Genomic DNA, 15,680 nt, shown 5'->3' with positions numbered 1-15,680 from the left:
TATAAAATCCTCTCCCTAAATGGTGCGTTTTGTATCCTGTAGTGAAAAGTGCTTTTAAACACACTGCTCACTCAGGTGGATTTATGGGGCTGCCCCCTGCTTCTTGCCTCCCCCTCCCGCTGTGTGGCCTTTGGGAGCACCCTGGGGTCCTGGTACTCCCTGGTGGCTTGTGGTCCAGGGAGAAATAGGATAGCTCCTTTCCCTGGCCTTGATGCTCCAGGGCTAGCCCTGGCCAGCAAGGTGCCTGGGAGTGGGGCAGGGTGAGGCCATCTTACCCAACAGAAGCTCCCTATGGCCCAGCAGGGCCTGAACTTCCACCATGAGCATCCTTCCTTCAGGCAAGCTGTTGTCTCCAGAAGGCCCCCCTTGCAAATGGGTCACCAGGGAGGGGAAAGATGGCATGCCTAAGCTGGAAAGGGATTTAGAGATCAGCTAGGCCATCTCCTCATTTTACAGATAGGGAAACTGAGTCACAGAGAGGCTAAGTTGCTTGCTTAGAGCCTCATACTGCAGTAATGGAATGATGGAAGGACTTGAGCTCTGGGGCAGACTACCTGGGTGGAACCCAGCTCTGCCACTTCCTGGCTGTGCAATCTTGTGCAAGTAGCTTAATATCTCTGAGCCCCCATTTTATTATCTGCACACTGGGCTATGAGAATTAGGGTAAGTCATGTAAAGCTTTGATATAGTGCCTGAAGCTGCGACAGAGCTTAATAAATGCATCTGGCTTACTCTTATTAATGCATTGGAATAGTTCTTGTTACCGTTAATTACAGAGCGGGGTTTTGAATCCAGATTTCTTGTCTCTGCGCATGGTTTTCTTGCTACTCCTGCCAGGAAGCCTCTGTTGAGAGCATTCTCTCACACAGAGCACACAGAGCACAGGACAGAGACGTGCTGATGGGGAAAAGCAGTGAGTCACCCCAGGAAGACTGGCCTGGTGCCAGGGCCTCAGTGACGGGGCCGGTAGGGATGCAGAGGGAGAGAGTAGAGAGCCTGCTGCAGGGGTGTGGCTCCCAGAGGGAGCTGGTTTTACTGAAGCCATGTGGCCTCGAGCTGGACTCGCCCGGAGGTCAGGGCTGGCTGAGGGCTTAAAGAGCTGATGAAGTGTATATGGCCGTCCAGATCTCTGGGGTGGGCTCATGGGGCAGTGAGTCACTCCTGGCTGCTCTGGGTTATCACGGTCTTGCTTGAGACGGTAGGAATGAGTGTCTGGTCTCTGGTCACTGACGTCGCTCAGTCCTGGGCACTGGCAGGTACTGGGATGGCCTCTCTGATGTCCTCATTTCCCCCTCCCACCTTCCCAACTGCACACCCCCTCCTCTATACTCTCAGGGTTTCTAAGGGCCCCCCTCGACCTGGGCATCCTCTGCATTGGGGAGGGGATGTGTAACTTGGAGGTCAGAAGACCTGTGATCACGCCAGGGCCTTCGAAGCCAGTCAGACCTGCTGCTGTCCTACCTCAGCTCTGTTGCCTGTACTGGGATTCTGCCTGGAATACCCCTTATATGGCTGCTCTGCCCCCAGATGATCTCAGCAAGCCCAACTGCTGCCTCACCTTCAGTGTTACTATTATGCCCTCAAAAGCTGCCTCCTCCAGCAAGTCCACTCATATTGACCCCAAGTGGACTCCCTTAAAAAGCCTCTCAGAGCACATTCTCTATCTGCCTTTCTCTTTTTTCTTTTATATCATAAATACTTGTTCATTCATTCAGGAAGTATATATTGAATACCTGCCAGGTGTCCAGCACTGGGGACCCAGGCCACGATGGCCCCCATAATTCTGTAGGGGAGGGAAGTCTGAAACAGACGTATAACTACAACTGTGATCGGTCTGCAGGGAGATCTCGTTCAATGTGAGGGCATCGGGGAGGCCCCTGAGAAGAGACTGAAGGGTGTGCAGGGCCCACTGGGCAGAGGGGGCCTCTGTTCTGGGCAGTGGCAACAGCCTGTGCCAAGGCCCTGTGGCAGGAGCACCGCTGAAGCCCCTGGGATCCGAGCAGGGGGAGATCCTGAGGGGCCTCGGGCCTCACCAGGCAGCTAGGCCTTCACCCCAGGAGCCCTGGGGAACTGTGGAAGGAAGTGCAGCTGGTCCGCGGCATGATCTCATCTGTTTTTCGAAGGGTCCCTCTGGATGCTCTTGGAGAATGAACAGGGGGAGGGTGGCAGGGTTGGAGGCGGCCAAAGCAGCCAGGAGGCTCCTGTGGGTGCCTAGGAATGGCCTGGGCCACCTCTCCAGCTGGACGGAGGGGCCTTTGAGGGCAGAGAGCCAGCTTTTATTGGGGTGCAGGGAAGTGGACCAGCCCCCTTCTCCATCACAGGAGCTCTGGGTCCTAGAGATTGCTCTGTGAGCTGCTGCCCTATGTTTCCTTCTGGCTAATCGCTGGGCTGGCCCCTGGGAGCTGAACAAAGTCTGAGCAATAAAAACAACGACAGTGACAGTCTGATGACAGGAGCTAATATTTCTGCCATGTGCCGGGAAATGGGCTGAGTTCTTTCCATGCATGATCCCATTGACTCATTCCAACAACCTGTGGGGTGGCTACTATCTTTCCCGTTCTACAGAAGAGGAAATAGGCTAGGGCAGTGAGGTCACTGGCCTAGGGCCCACGATGTTAACTGGGGGAACACGCTGCTACCATGCCTCTTGGGGGAGGGGGAGGGAAAGTACTTGCGTTTCACCCAGGGATTCCTTAGCCCTAAACAGCTGTGTCATGGCGGTGTTTCAGGTGCGGTGATGGACAGAGGGAGAGATGTTTGGGGCAGGGGTCTCCAGCTCTGGGTAGGGGTGTCATCCTGTAGAACAACCTGCCAGGCCTCAAGGCACCCAGAAACCATACGTTCAGGGAACCATGAAGGCAGTTATCAGGGTGCGAGAGAAGCAAGTAGGTCGTCCTCAGAGACCGCCACAAAATGATACCCGCCTGATTGTGGAGACCTCTACAGGGAGCCAGTTTCTCCCCTCGGGCCCAAGGTCTGGGCTCCTGGCTCTTTGTGCTTACCTGGCCACCCTCGTGAGTGCACGTGGGCTGGTGGGTTTGGCCTGGGTGTCAGTGTAACTCTACGCGTGCCTGATGACAGCTGAGCATGTGTGTCAATGTGTGAGCCTGTCCCAGTATATTTGTATGTTTACTTGTGTGTTTCATGGTAGTGTGTATTTGTGTGTGTGTTGGTTGGTGTGCACATGCATTTGTGTGTATATCTGGTGGTGTCGGGGAGACCTGTTCTGTTCATACATGCATTTCTTTGTGACCATGTTCCCCACCATATGCTCTGTGCATGTCCTTAAACTTGGGTGTGTTTCTGGCCCTGGGTATTTCTCCTGGGCTTCCCTGGTAGCTCAGACGGTAAAGAATCCACCTTCCATGCGGGAGACCTGGGTTGGGAAGATCTCCTGGAGAAGGGAACAACTACCCACTCCAGTATTCTTGCCTGGAGAATTCCATGGACAGGGGAGCCTGGCGGGCTACAATCTCCATGGGGTCGCAAAGAGTCGGACATGACTGGGCGACTGAGCACAGCATGTTTCTCTGGGAGAACATGTTTGAGTATAGTTATCCAGACACTGTTTTTTTTTTTAAATATTTATTTATTTATTTGACTATGTCGGGTCTTCATTGCCCCCCAGCATACGGGATCTTAGTTCCTCAACCAGGGATTGAACCTGTGTCCCCTGTATTGCAAGGTGGATTCTCAACCACTGGACCACCAGGGAAGTCCCTCTGGGCAATTTAATGCAAGAGTGGTCCTTGAGTGTCAGGCTCCAGTCCCGTCCTGGTTCTCACGGCCCGCGAATTGGTTCTCTTTGGCTGACTTGAGTAGACTGCTTTCTCTGGGTAGGGTGGAATGTGGAGGACTTATATTCAAAGGAGCACTGGCACGGGCTTAGGGAGGGTTCTATGGGCACAGGGTGGCCTGTGAGTAGGTGGCCACCGGGAAGGCACTAACTTGATCCTGCCTTAAAATTCCTCTCTGCTTTCACCTGTCACAGTGTCTGACATTCCCCCATTACTGAGTCATTCCCCAACTGGGACCCTCTTTGATGGTGTGTAGTTCCCAGGGGTCAGAGAAGGCGATGGCACCCACTCCAGTACTCTTGCCTGGAAAATCCCATGGACAGAGGAGCCTCGTATGATACAGTCCATGGGGTCGAAAAGAGTTGGACACGGCTGAGCGACTTCACTTTCACTTTTCACTTTCATGCATTGGCGAAGGAAATGGCAACCCACTCCAGTGTTCTTGCCTGAAGAATCCCAGGGACGGGGGAGCCTGGTGGGCTGCCATCTCTGGGGTCGCACAGAGTCGGACACGACTGAAGCAACTTAGCAGCAGCAGCAGCAGTTCCCAGGGGAGGCGGCCAGGAAGGCCTGGCAGCTTGCTGAGGGCAGAGCCCCCAGAGCCAGGAAAGAGGGCAGGAGGAATTGTGCATCTGAAGGATTGGGGCAAAGCCACAGAATTTGCTGGCGCTGCTAGTGCCAAGCATGGGAGAGCCCAGCTGTGGAAGGCAGCTGCTCTAGCTTCAGAGAATCGTCAAATGTCAGCTCTAGAAAGGAGCATGGTGATCACCCAACCCAGGCCCTCGTAGTACAGATGGGAAGACTGAGGCCTGGAAAGAGGAAACCCAGGGAGCTGGACGGTTCTGAAGCATGCTGATGATGCAAGAGCACTGGGCAAGGAGAAAGGGGAACCTCGGTTGGACCGTGGTTCTGCCACTGCCCTGCTCGGTGACTCTGGGAAAGTCCCCCTGCTCTCTGGGTCTCAGGTGACTCTCTGTGTCATGTGGGCGTTGGCCTGGCTGCCAGCTGTGGGCCCTCCTGGCTGTCTCCCTGTTATCTTGGAAGCAGAACTTCTTAACCACCCCCACCCCTCCCTGGAGCCTGTAGTCAGGTGGAGAGAGTGAGGTGCTCCTTTCAGCCTGCCAGAGCATCAGGTCTGCCTGCCAGCCTCCGGGAGCATGTCTCCTCATCTGGGGCACAGAGAGATGGCAATGTCTAGGTGGAATTGTCCCCTCCCTTTCCTGTTTAGGAGAGTTTTTGGCATTTGCACAGAGCCTCAGAAAGAAATGGAGAGACCTGCCTGTTCAGATGGCCTCCCCCTTTGAAGGATCTCTGTTTGATATGGCCACAAGGGAGAAGCTGGGCGTGGGCTAGGGGACACCATGGGCTTCTGCCTCCATCCTGAGCACTGTCACAGGTCAGGCCCACCCACCCATTGGCAGTGACTCGGAGTTGGTTTGTTAAAGGGGAGAAGGTGATGAAAGCTTACCTTCAGGATGCAGGACCAAATAGATGATGAAGTCGGGGGCTGCTCGAGCACCTACTATGTGCTATGCGTGGTGCTGAGTGCTTTACATTCAGGTGAGAAGTGGGCTGAGAGTCCAGTGGTGACCCGTGACTCCCAGGTGCCCAAGCGCTGTTGCTGGAATGCAAACCCATATACCACCCCCCCACCCCCGCCCTGCCAGATGCTGCCTCCTGGGTAGGGATGGATGCACCCATGAGGATGGGAGTGGGCGAGGCTCCCCTCTCTGAACCTCCAGATCCTCACCTGTGAGCCGCAGGTGACAGCCCTGCACTCAGGGAGAAGCCCACCTTCCCTCCTTTCCTCCCTTTCCCAGGCCCAGCATAGTGCCTTGGGTGTAGGGAGGAGGGGCTGAGCAGTCAACTTCTGTTCTGGCCTTTGACACTTGAGTGTGTGTGTGTGTGTGTAGCATGCATGTATGTGTAAGGGAATCCCTGCCCTGCACTCCTAGAGGCTAGATCTTTCCTGATTACTGTCCCAGCTCATCCACCTAACAGCTCTGCTACTCTCTGCAAGCAGCTTAAATTCTCTGAGCCTCTGCTTACCCACTTGAAAACCCCAAACTTCCTGAATTCTGAAGCACATGTCCTCACGAAGATTCCCCATCAGAGGCATCTGGCCCTCCTAGGATCGCCTCCCCGGGATCCAGACAGGTTGTGTGAGTGCCCCGGGCAGAGCGACTTGGCAAAGCAGGACCTCCATAACTGGTAACTGTATCATCATCATCACCATCACGTGGAATTGATTGAAATGGTGAACAAAGAAATCCTGTGTCTGGAATTCTGAAAGACCTTTGAGAAGGTCTCCCGGAACTTCCTGGAGAAGTGGGGTGCAGCGTAGGGGGACAGAGAACTGGAGTGTCAGAAATAGGGATGGGAGAGCAGCTAAGAACTCAGGTCCTGCCAGCCAGAGACCCCATGGCCTGTCTGTCCTCCACTCCGGACTTTCTTGCCCTTTGGTCATTGACATGGATGGAAGCCCAAGGGGCGTGGAACATTGACGTGGATCAGTGGGAGGGTGGATGTCCACATAGACAGTGAGTTGTCACAGAGATGGGCAGAGGCTTTGAGGGCTGTCCACACCCAGTCACCAAAGGGTTGGGGGTAGTGACACCAGACAGCAGCTCGTGCTAAAGCCCCTGGGGCCATGGCTGACCTAAGCGCAAGGGAACAGGGCTGTGTTAGCAGAGGCAGAGCACCCCATCTGGGGAGGGGGCAGGCTTGGTCCCCGCGGACGGGGCAGGCACCTCGCTGAGCTTTAGACATCAGACCCTGGGCGAGTGAATGAAAGCTGAGGCCTCCACCGGAGCAGCCCCGCCTGGCCGGGCACTTTGAACCTTCACAGTCTCTGTGAGATTGCTTTAGAAGAAAGTGCGTGTTTAAAAGAGTTCAAAACTACCAAACCGAGCCATATTCTGTGTCTGCAGGATAATTCTGCAAGCACGTTCATTCATTCACTGGGCATGACACCAGCCCTGTCCTTGCTGTCACGTTGCTTTTAAGCTCCTCAGAGAGCCTAGACGGACTCCCGCCTGGGGTGGTCACGTACCTTCTCAGGGCAAAAACTGATGGTTGTATCAGAGCCAGCCTAGGGAATAATGATAATAAACCTGGCAACTACTGTGTTTAGTTGCTTAGTATTTACCATTTTACTGACGATAACTTATCTCATTTAATCTTTTCCTTGACCCTACAAGCAGGGTTTCCCAGGTGGCGTTAGTGGTAAAGAACCCATTTGCCAATGCAGGAGACATAATAGATGGGGGTCTGATCCCTGGGTTGGGAAGATCCCCTGGAGGAGGGTATGGTAACCCACTCCAATATTCTTGCCTGGAGAATCCCATGGATGGAGGAGCCTAGCGGGCTATGGTCCATGGAGTCACAAAGAGTCAGACACATCTGAAGCAACTTAGCACGAATAGAGTAGGTATCATCCTTAACCCATTTCACAGGTAGGAACACTGAGGCTCAGAGAGGTCCAGTTATTTGCCCACGGCTTATTTGAACTCGGACTGGAACACAAGTGCTATGGTAGGACTTCAGCTGGCCTGAGGGATGTGATCAGCTGGGCTAGAATATGTAGTCAGAGATGGCCTCCTGGAGAGGTAGATAAACCCAGGCCCTGGGGGTGTGAAAGGCTGGGGGCAGATTTTTGTCTGTCCTACTTCATCCTCCCTGCAGGCCCCACACATTTCTCAGAGAGGTGAGGGGCCTTGCGCAGCATCTTGCAGCCAGCGGTCTCTGGAGCTGGATTTGAACCCTATTTGTGGGCCTCTGGCTCCCAGCGCTCAGCCGTTGGATACTGTTAGTGCAGTGAGTTTCGAGTACCCTTTTTTACTGAAAGAAGGGCTGTGATTTGCCTACTGCCTCTCACTAAAGATCGACTTGGCTCTAGAACAAGATTTTCTGATTTGAAGACCAGTCAGTCCCTCTTTCTGAGTTCAAGCCTGCAGCTGCTTCCAGAAATCATGTCTTGGGGCCTGCCCGTGAAAGGACGAGAAAAGGTCATCTCTCTTCATCCAGGGCTGGTGGGGAGCCACCCTTGTCCCTTCACCCCATGCAGGAGGTCAGTAGGCAAGCTGTGAGGCTGGACAGGGCAGGGAACTGGAGGCCAGAGTCTTTGATTACCCTTGCTGTGTGACCTTGGGAAAGACCCTTCCCCTCTCTGGGCCTTATTCACCCTTATAATACAGTCTTTTGGATCTGAGTCCCCTTGCAGCTGGGGCCTTCTGGGATGATGAGCATTTGTTCAACCTGCCATATGTAGAGCTCTGAGCTGGGTCCTCAGGGGGATTCAAGGTCCTCCAGGGTGGACATGTGTGGTGAGGTGGGGCTTAATGGGGGACTTCTCCATTCCCCCGAACAGTCACCCTCCTAGTGAATCTGAGCTCCCTGTCCTCTTCTTATTCTATATACTGCTCACCTCATAGTGTTCATGGTCTTGGTCATTGTGTCTAGCATGCAGTAGGCTCTTGACAGTGGTGAAATGAGTGAATGTTAGAGTTTGAGTCCGCAAGGTTATGATCAGTTTGGGTGGGTGCCGGGGGGTACATTCAGAATAGACTTCAAAGATGACAAGTAATGCTTACCAGATGAGTATTAAGGGTAACCTTGATGGGTGAGGGTGGAAAGACAAAGTGATATGTGTCCCATTCAACCTCCTAGAAGGAAGAAAACTTTTTTTTAAACTCAGGAATAGGACAGAACTGTCTACATTGCTACATGATGAGCTACATAAAGTGTGAAACATGCTCCATGGTTCTTTGTACCACAAGAGTGTAAAAACTGTAAAATTTTCATCAGGGTGGAGAATGAAAACCAAGAAAAACTATAAATAAGCCCATTGGCAGAACTTGCCTGATGACAACACCTGCGAGAGAACACCTCCAAGTTAGCCAGGTACTTCCCCCTCCTCCGACACCTGGCAAGAGGCCAAGGTTGGGAGAGGCAAGAGCTTATTTGGAGGTGCAAGTCCCTGCTTTGTTGCTGTGTCTCCCAGAAAGCATGCTGTTCCCCTGGCCTGCCACCATTTGTGATACGTCTGCATCATGCCTTGTACTGTCTGTGGGTCACCCCTCTGGAAGAGGGTCCCTCACCCTCTAGTTGTTGAACTGCAGGTGATTAGAGTACCTTGATGGGTAATACCAGACTGTAGAGGTGAGAGGCATTTGGACACCACTACCTGGGAAGGCCTAAATAAGATGGCATTTCAGCTGCGCCTTGAAGGATACGCAGAATTTTGACATGTGGCTACAGGAACTGGTCTTCTATGAACGGGAGAGATTGAGAAGGAGGGGAAAGTAGGGGCAGAAAGATCAGAAAAGGGTAAGCTTGAAGAAAGTGGGCAGAGGAGGGGGGTCCCATGGACATTAGGCAGGCCTGGAAGCTGTGTGTCCTTGGGTGAGTCGTTTCACCTCTCTGAGCAAGGTTTCTTCATTTGCAGAAAGGGATGTTACTCTGTCATTTCTCTTTGTGTGTGTGACCTGAGATGATGTGTGTAATCAACATTTGTCCTCATCACATCTAGGGTGCTAGGGTCAGGGAGATGGCCAGACCCAGCAAGGGCGTGGCCGACAGTAAATGTCCAACTCTCTCTCCAAACCAGAGAGAGCTGCCAAGCCTACCCTTTATTGTGTGATGGATGAAATGTGGTGTTCAGATTGTGTACAACGTTAACTTCTAAATGAGTTAATATCCCATTCCTTCTGTCCTTATATCACCTGGAAGTGAGGCTGGGGTAGGTGAGTCCCCAAAATCCCTACTGGACAACCTGACTCACAGGGAATCCCTCTTCCTTCAGTTTTCCCCTCCCTCCCTGCCTGAAGGTGCCAAGTCCAGAACACCCCAGGCTGTGGCCACTTCAGCCCCCAATCTACCCCATCACCTCTAAAGGGAACGCTGGTTCAACCTGCTGTACTGCTTGCTGTCTCCTCCCTGTCTCTATTAGACCTGGAGCTCTGGGGCTGGGCTCAGCTTAGGCTCAGGTCTCAGAGTCCAGCGCAGCCTGGTAGATGGATGAATGGCTACATGAGGAGCCCGGCTGAGATCTGCCATACTCCTCCCAGGAGCTGAACCACCCACCCCCACCCACCACTGCCCTGAGTCACGAATGGGCTAAGCAGCAGTCCCTCTAGAGAAGGTCCAGCCTCCCCCGAGAGGTGGCTCCAAATCTTGAAACCCGCAGTGTGGATACTCAGCAAACCCTTCAGCTCCTCCCTGAGCTAGATACTAGGTCACCCTGTCCCTAGGGGGGTTGCCCCTGCTGGGGTACAATGGTTCCAGGCAAAGGGGCCCCAAGGACCTGTGACAGTCACCTGCGAAAGGAAAGACGCCCGGGTTAGGGGTCCAGGTGACCAGGAGCTGCGCTGGCCGGCTGTTCCCCAGAGGACCCGACGCCTGCTCGTGGAGAGCCTTAGTTTCCCCCATCTGTACCAACAAGACTTAGAAGATTCACCTCTACCGGTCGAGGCAATCCCGGACCGGGACGGGGGCGTGGCCTCCTCCAGGTGGGTGGGGGGTGTGACCTCGTTACTCTTAAGAGGTGAGGGGGCTGCGGCCGCCGAGGGCCCCCCTAGGACCCCGCCCCTCTGCAGCCCCGCCCCCTCGGCCCCGGGGGCTCCCCCCGCCCCCGCGCCCCGGGGGGCTCGGGCATCCTCGGTCGCGGCCGGTGCGGCTCGGCTCGGCGTCGCCATGGCAACAGCGGCTTAGGGGGCGGGGGCGACGTGGCTGGCTGGCTGGCGGACGGGCGGGTGGCGCGGGGTGGGCTGGGCCGCGCTGCGCGGGCCGGGCCGTCGGCGCTCGGTCGGCAGGCGGGCGGCGCGGGCCGCGAGCTGCAGGGGCCGAGGCCGAGCCCGCGCCCGCCCTCGGCCGCGCGGCCGCCCGAGCCAGGGCGCGGGTCCCGCGCGGGTCCCGGACCCGCCGCCGCGCTAACCCCGCCTCCCCTTCCCCCTCTTGTCGCCCCGCGCGCAGGGCTTCCTCAGCCGCCGCCTCAAGGGCTCCATCAAGCGCACCAAGAGCCAGCCCAAGCTGGACCGCAACCACAGCTTCCGCCACATCCTGCCGGGGTTCCGCAGCGCCGCCGCCGCCGCCGCCGCCTCCGCCGCGGACAATGAGAGGTGAGCCCGCCGCCGGCCCGGCCTCCGTGCGCCGCCGCCCCGGGATGCGCCCGGGAGGGCGCGGGGACAAAGCGAGAGCCGGGACGGGGGCGCGCCGAAAGCGCGAGGGCTCCCCACGCCGCCCTCTGGCAACTTGTGGGGCCATCTCGGACCGGGGAGGAGCGACGGGAGGTCCCATCTCTCTTCCCCCGGGTGGGTGAGGACGAGGTGCCCGAGCCTCGGGTCGAGGCCGGGAGGGAAGTGCCTTCCCCGAGAAGTCCTGCCTCGCCTCGCCGTGGTGGGCATTGTTTCCCGGGCGGTGCAGTGCCCGGCGCTGGGGGCTGAAGTGGCACCTCCACCCCAGGATCCATCTCCCTGCCTCTGGAGCCCTTGAGTGTCCGATACAAAAGGCATTTCGGCTGGGTTTTACGGAGACCCAGCGGTGAGGAAAAGGGTGAACATCTGGAGGGGAGGAGCAGGGGGCTGGGTCGCTTAGGGGACACATCTGCTCTAAGTAGGGCGCGTGCTCCGCTGGGGGCTGGGGCGAGCGAGCGGGCAGTGCCCGAGGCCAAGGAAGAAGGGCCTCATCCTTTCCAGCCCCGGGCAGCTGCTCCCTCTCTCACCTCTCCACTCCCAGGGGTGTCTCCAATTCCCTGTTTCCTTTTCCCGGGCCAGACTGGAGCAGGTGTGGAAATTCCAAGGGGAGGTGGCTTGTGGGGCAGAGGAGAGAGAGGAGATGGTTCAGGCTGCCAGGAGTCACTGGCTAGAGCAGGCTTCAGCTCGCAAGGGCAAGCCATCCTGTCCGCGTGCAGGGGCACTGGGCGGACACAGCCTCTCCTTTCAGGGCCCAGGTTCCCCTCCTTGAGCATGCCAGCCCTGGCACCTTCCTGCTTGGGCACAGACATGGTGATGGATTCTAGTGCCAGTTAGAACGTGTCCCTGCTCGGCTAAGTGGAGGTGAAGGAATGGGCAGGCACTAAGGAGCCTTTTCAGCATTCAGCCTTGTGTCTCAGGCCCCTGGCATCTGCCTCCCTTCATAGGGCTGTGCCCCTGTGTATGATTGGCAAGTTGGCACTCCCTGTAGGGGAGGCACAGGTAGAATGAAAATGTCTCTCCCCTCCTCCTTAGTTCCAGCAGGCAGAGGAGTACAAGTTATAGCCTAACTCCTGCCCAAGGTTGACTGACTGTTTAACTGACCCCTAGCATCTTCCCAAAGAGTACCCCTTCCATCCTCTAGGAGAATTACTAGATCTTTAATTTTCACCCACCGGGAGCTGCTCTCTCTAATGCATCCTAACTGCTGCCTGCGGCTGGTTTCCTTCCCCACGCTGCCAACCCCAGTCCGAGGCAGGACCCTCAGCCTTTCTCTGATGGCCATAGTGCCCCAGGGGACCAGGCGTGTCCTGGCAGGAAGATTTAGCCAGGCCAGAGCTCGGTGCTGGGTGCAGCCACTGCGTCTTTGAAAACCTCGATTCCCATCTTTGTTATTGTCTGGGCGGCAGGCCACCCGGTTTGCTGCCTTCCTCCCTCCGACTGGCCCCTGCCTTCTCCGGCTTTCTCCCTCGGGAACATGCCCTTCGCTGCACTTTCCTGGGTGGTGGTCAGGACCCTCTGCACCCGCATGCGAGACCTTGTGTACGTACCTAGTTTTGTGTGCTTGTGTTGGTGGTCCGGGGAGCAGGAGAGATGGCAGGCGGTCCAGCCTCTGAGTGTGTCTGCCCTCCGGGAGCAGACAGCGTGCATGCTGTGTTTACCTCCCTCCAGCGGGCAGCCCGCACTGAGATGCTGCCGAGCAATCCGCTGGCAACCCCGGGCGGAGGTCGGGACGTGGTCGAGATGACCTGGAGCAGGTCCTGCCCAGCTTGACTTCAGGTCAGCTTTGCCACAGGCCGGAGGGGTGCGGAGTGGGGGCCGTGGTGGGGAGTAAAACTGTGAGTCTGTTTCTAGCGCCAGTGGTGAACGGTAGCTGGAGCAGAAGGTCACTGGTGGCGGTGTGGGATTGTCTTATTAATTTTCTATAAACAAAATCTGGCTTGGAGGCTTCTCTGGCACAGGAAGGGAGCCCAGATTTCCACGGACAGGCAGAGAGATGGAATTTGAAATCCTTCTACCCAGCCTTGGAGCTGAAATAGGCTCTGCTTAGACTGGGATCTCCTGATTTGCTGCCTTGCTTAGAAATAGATTGATCGCTGCCACTGGGATGGACGGGCAGGTATGTCTCTGGGGCAGTCCCTGGAGGCGTCCTGTTTGGAGTTGAGTGAGTAAAACCAGCTCTGGCGACCCCACCCCACCCCCCAAGCTCATGGTCAAACCTGGGTGAGTGCAGAGACGCCTCCCTGCCCCCCACTCTGACGTGGTGTGGTGCTGCTGAGGCTGGGTGGACAGATCAGCTGCCTTCCGACTTGGCCCAGCAGTGAGGAGGGGGTTGAATCCTGGCTCCATGGGACCCCGCCAAGCTGCCATGCCTCTCCCTGGGAAGGGGGTAAGTGCAGAGAGAGCAGCCTGCATGAAGGGATGGGCATGGGAAGCGGGGTGGGGGCCTCTAGGGTGACCAATGTGAGCTGGTTCCTGTGGCCTCCTCATATGGAGAAGGAACACCGGGCACTGGGGGGCGGCCGCCTGGGTTCTGACACTGGGTGAATCTGTCTGCTCTATGGCTGCTGCCGAAGCGGCTTTGTCGCACGCTTTCTGCCATGCTCCGCAAACTGCTGTGTTGGGAAGGTTATTTTTTGCGCCGGGTTCCTCTCATCTGGAGGTTGGGAACCAGTTGGTTCTGTTCTGGGATCTTTCGGCTCCCTGGGAACAGGAGTCTGGTCCAGGTGTGGAGGCGGCGGGGAAAGGGCTGTTGTCTGATTATGAGCCTGGAGTCAAGCCAGCCAGGGCTGGGGAGGGGGCACAGCTGAGCTCTGGGAGGTCCGAGGGCCATAGATTTGAGCCTTTATACTTATTTCCCTGAAAACAGCCTGGGGAGGTTCCCAGCTGGTCTCCAAGATCACTGGGCCCCTCAACATTCATTTCTTCTTTGGAGGTTCTGGAGATAAGCACCAAGGACAGGTAATCGTTCCCCGTGGATAATAGAAATGAATGCCGCTCCGAGGCATCCCAGGTGAAAGGTGTGCTGGCAAAAGCTTTTTTTTTTTTTTTGCAGACTGGAAATTTTCCTGCCTCATTTACAAGACAGTTTTAATGTTGGTAAAAGCGATCTTGGATGTGGTGTTTCTGCCCTCCCAGAAGATAATTTCGAACTCACTCATTTATTTATTAATGTTCCTAAGTAGCTGGGAGGGTCAGCTGGCAATACAGTGCCTTCCTCATTTTTTTCCCTCCGCGGTATTTTCTCTGGGTGATGCTGGCCCTCCACACAGGTGGGCAACCCAGGTGCCGGTACCCAAGGCTGATCACGTGGGGAGCAAGGGCCTGACTACCCCTTCCAGGGAGTATGTGTGTTGCTGGGAGTTCCCACACCTGAAAGTTACTAAGGTAGGATTCCAGGCAGTGTAAGACTAAGGGAGGGAGATAATTTGGAGGTAGGGATGAGGGCTTTCAGGGACCCACCACTGGCCCTATGTAGGCAGAAATCAGTTCTGTCCCTTTGGGTGAGGCATTTCTTGGAGCAGGGAGAAGGAGCTTGGTGAGGAACTGGAGAAAATGGAAGAGGGGATCTGTTTTCTGTTGACAGTAGATGCAAGCTGGGCTGGGCACCCAGGCTTGGGTGTTCTTGACTCTCTCCCTCCCCTGCTGTAGACAGCGAGTGCCTGGTCCTTCTCCGCCTTCTCTTGGGTGATCTCAAGATGATCATGCATTTCAGTGTCTGGGAGTAATGGGAAGTACATGATCTTTGGATTTAAAGCCAGGCAGTTCCTGGGGCAAGTCACCTTAACTGTTCTGAGCCTCAGTTTGCCCATCAGCAAAATGGGTCTGATGATAATCACGTCGTTGGAAACATTAATATTAATATATTCATCGTGCACTTAATAGAAAATGTCCTGTTCAGTGCTGTTTCCTTGGCAACTAACACTGGGTTTTGCACATTTCTTAAATGTTTCTAAAATTTTATTAAGTAAGTTATAACACATGAAAGCGGTTAGACAGCCGTGTTGTAGGTTTTCAGTAAGTGGAAGTTAATATTTGGAGGGGAAAGTCAGTCCGTCTTGGTAAGCCTCCGTTGTCTTCTCTGCAGTGTGGGAATAATAACGTGCAATCACGTTATTATTATTCAAGAGATGGAACTAGATGCTACTGTCCCTTGAAAGGTGAAGAGGGCTGTGTGGAGGATCACAGCTACTTTGAACACAAAAAATAGCCAAGTAGAAAGACCCTGGGACTTGTCTGCACCCGAGAAAGCAAACCTGTTCTATATGTGTTTTAAAAATCGATTTTTGATGTTTGGACCATACTTCTTTTTAGTAATCTAGGCGTTTATGTTATGTCTAGTTTTTCTTTATTAAAAATGGTGCTGGTATTTAATCCTTAAATATGCATCATTTGTCTCCATCTGTGATTGTTTCCATGAGATAAAGTCTTAGAATTACTAGGTCAAAAAATAAGAGCAGTTTCAGGCTTTTGATAAGTATGCTTCCCATCCAGAGCCTGTAGTAATTTACACTCCCCCAAAGATTTTTGAGGGTGCCCACCTGTTTCTTCGCGCCTTTGAAACATTGGGTGTCATCGGTAACACGATCTTTGTCGTTTGTGTAGGCAGAAGAGTGGCATTTCTTTGTTATTTGCGTTTCTTGCTGGTTAGTCACTGAACATTGTTTTCCTGGGTTTAATGGCCAGTAGTGCT

At 54.9% G+C, this 15,680-nt stretch overlaps 1 protein-coding gene across 13 annotated transcripts in view; it reads left to right on the top strand.

Annotated features, from left to right (window-relative positions):
- The window catches only part of DAB2IP (DAB2 interacting protein), a 212,583-nt gene that overhangs the window by 113,070 nt on the left and 83,833 nt on the right, over positions 1-15,680 (top strand). For 9 of the 13 annotated variants that reach the window (XM_086325424.1, XM_086325423.1, XM_086325430.1 and 6 more), the window contains exon 3: positions 10,770-10,915. The exons of the other annotated variants lie outside the window; for them this stretch is intronic. In XM_086325424.1, coding sequence (XP_086181550.1) covers positions 10,770-10,915 — 146 coding nt within the window. The remainder of the gene's footprint in view (positions 1-10,769; positions 10,916-15,680) is intronic. 13 annotated transcript variants of the gene reach the window in all.

Source organism: Bos grunniens, chromosome 11 (genome assembly GCF_055505025.1).
Source record: "Bos grunniens cultivar Pamir isolate PY7600 chromosome 11, Bosgru_T2T1.0, whole genome shotgun sequence".
NCBI lineage: Eukaryota > Metazoa > Chordata > Mammalia > Artiodactyla > Bovidae > Bos > Bos grunniens.
The sequence above is the reverse complement of the archived record's forward strand: the minus strand, read 5'-3'. Positions and strand labels throughout refer to the sequence as shown.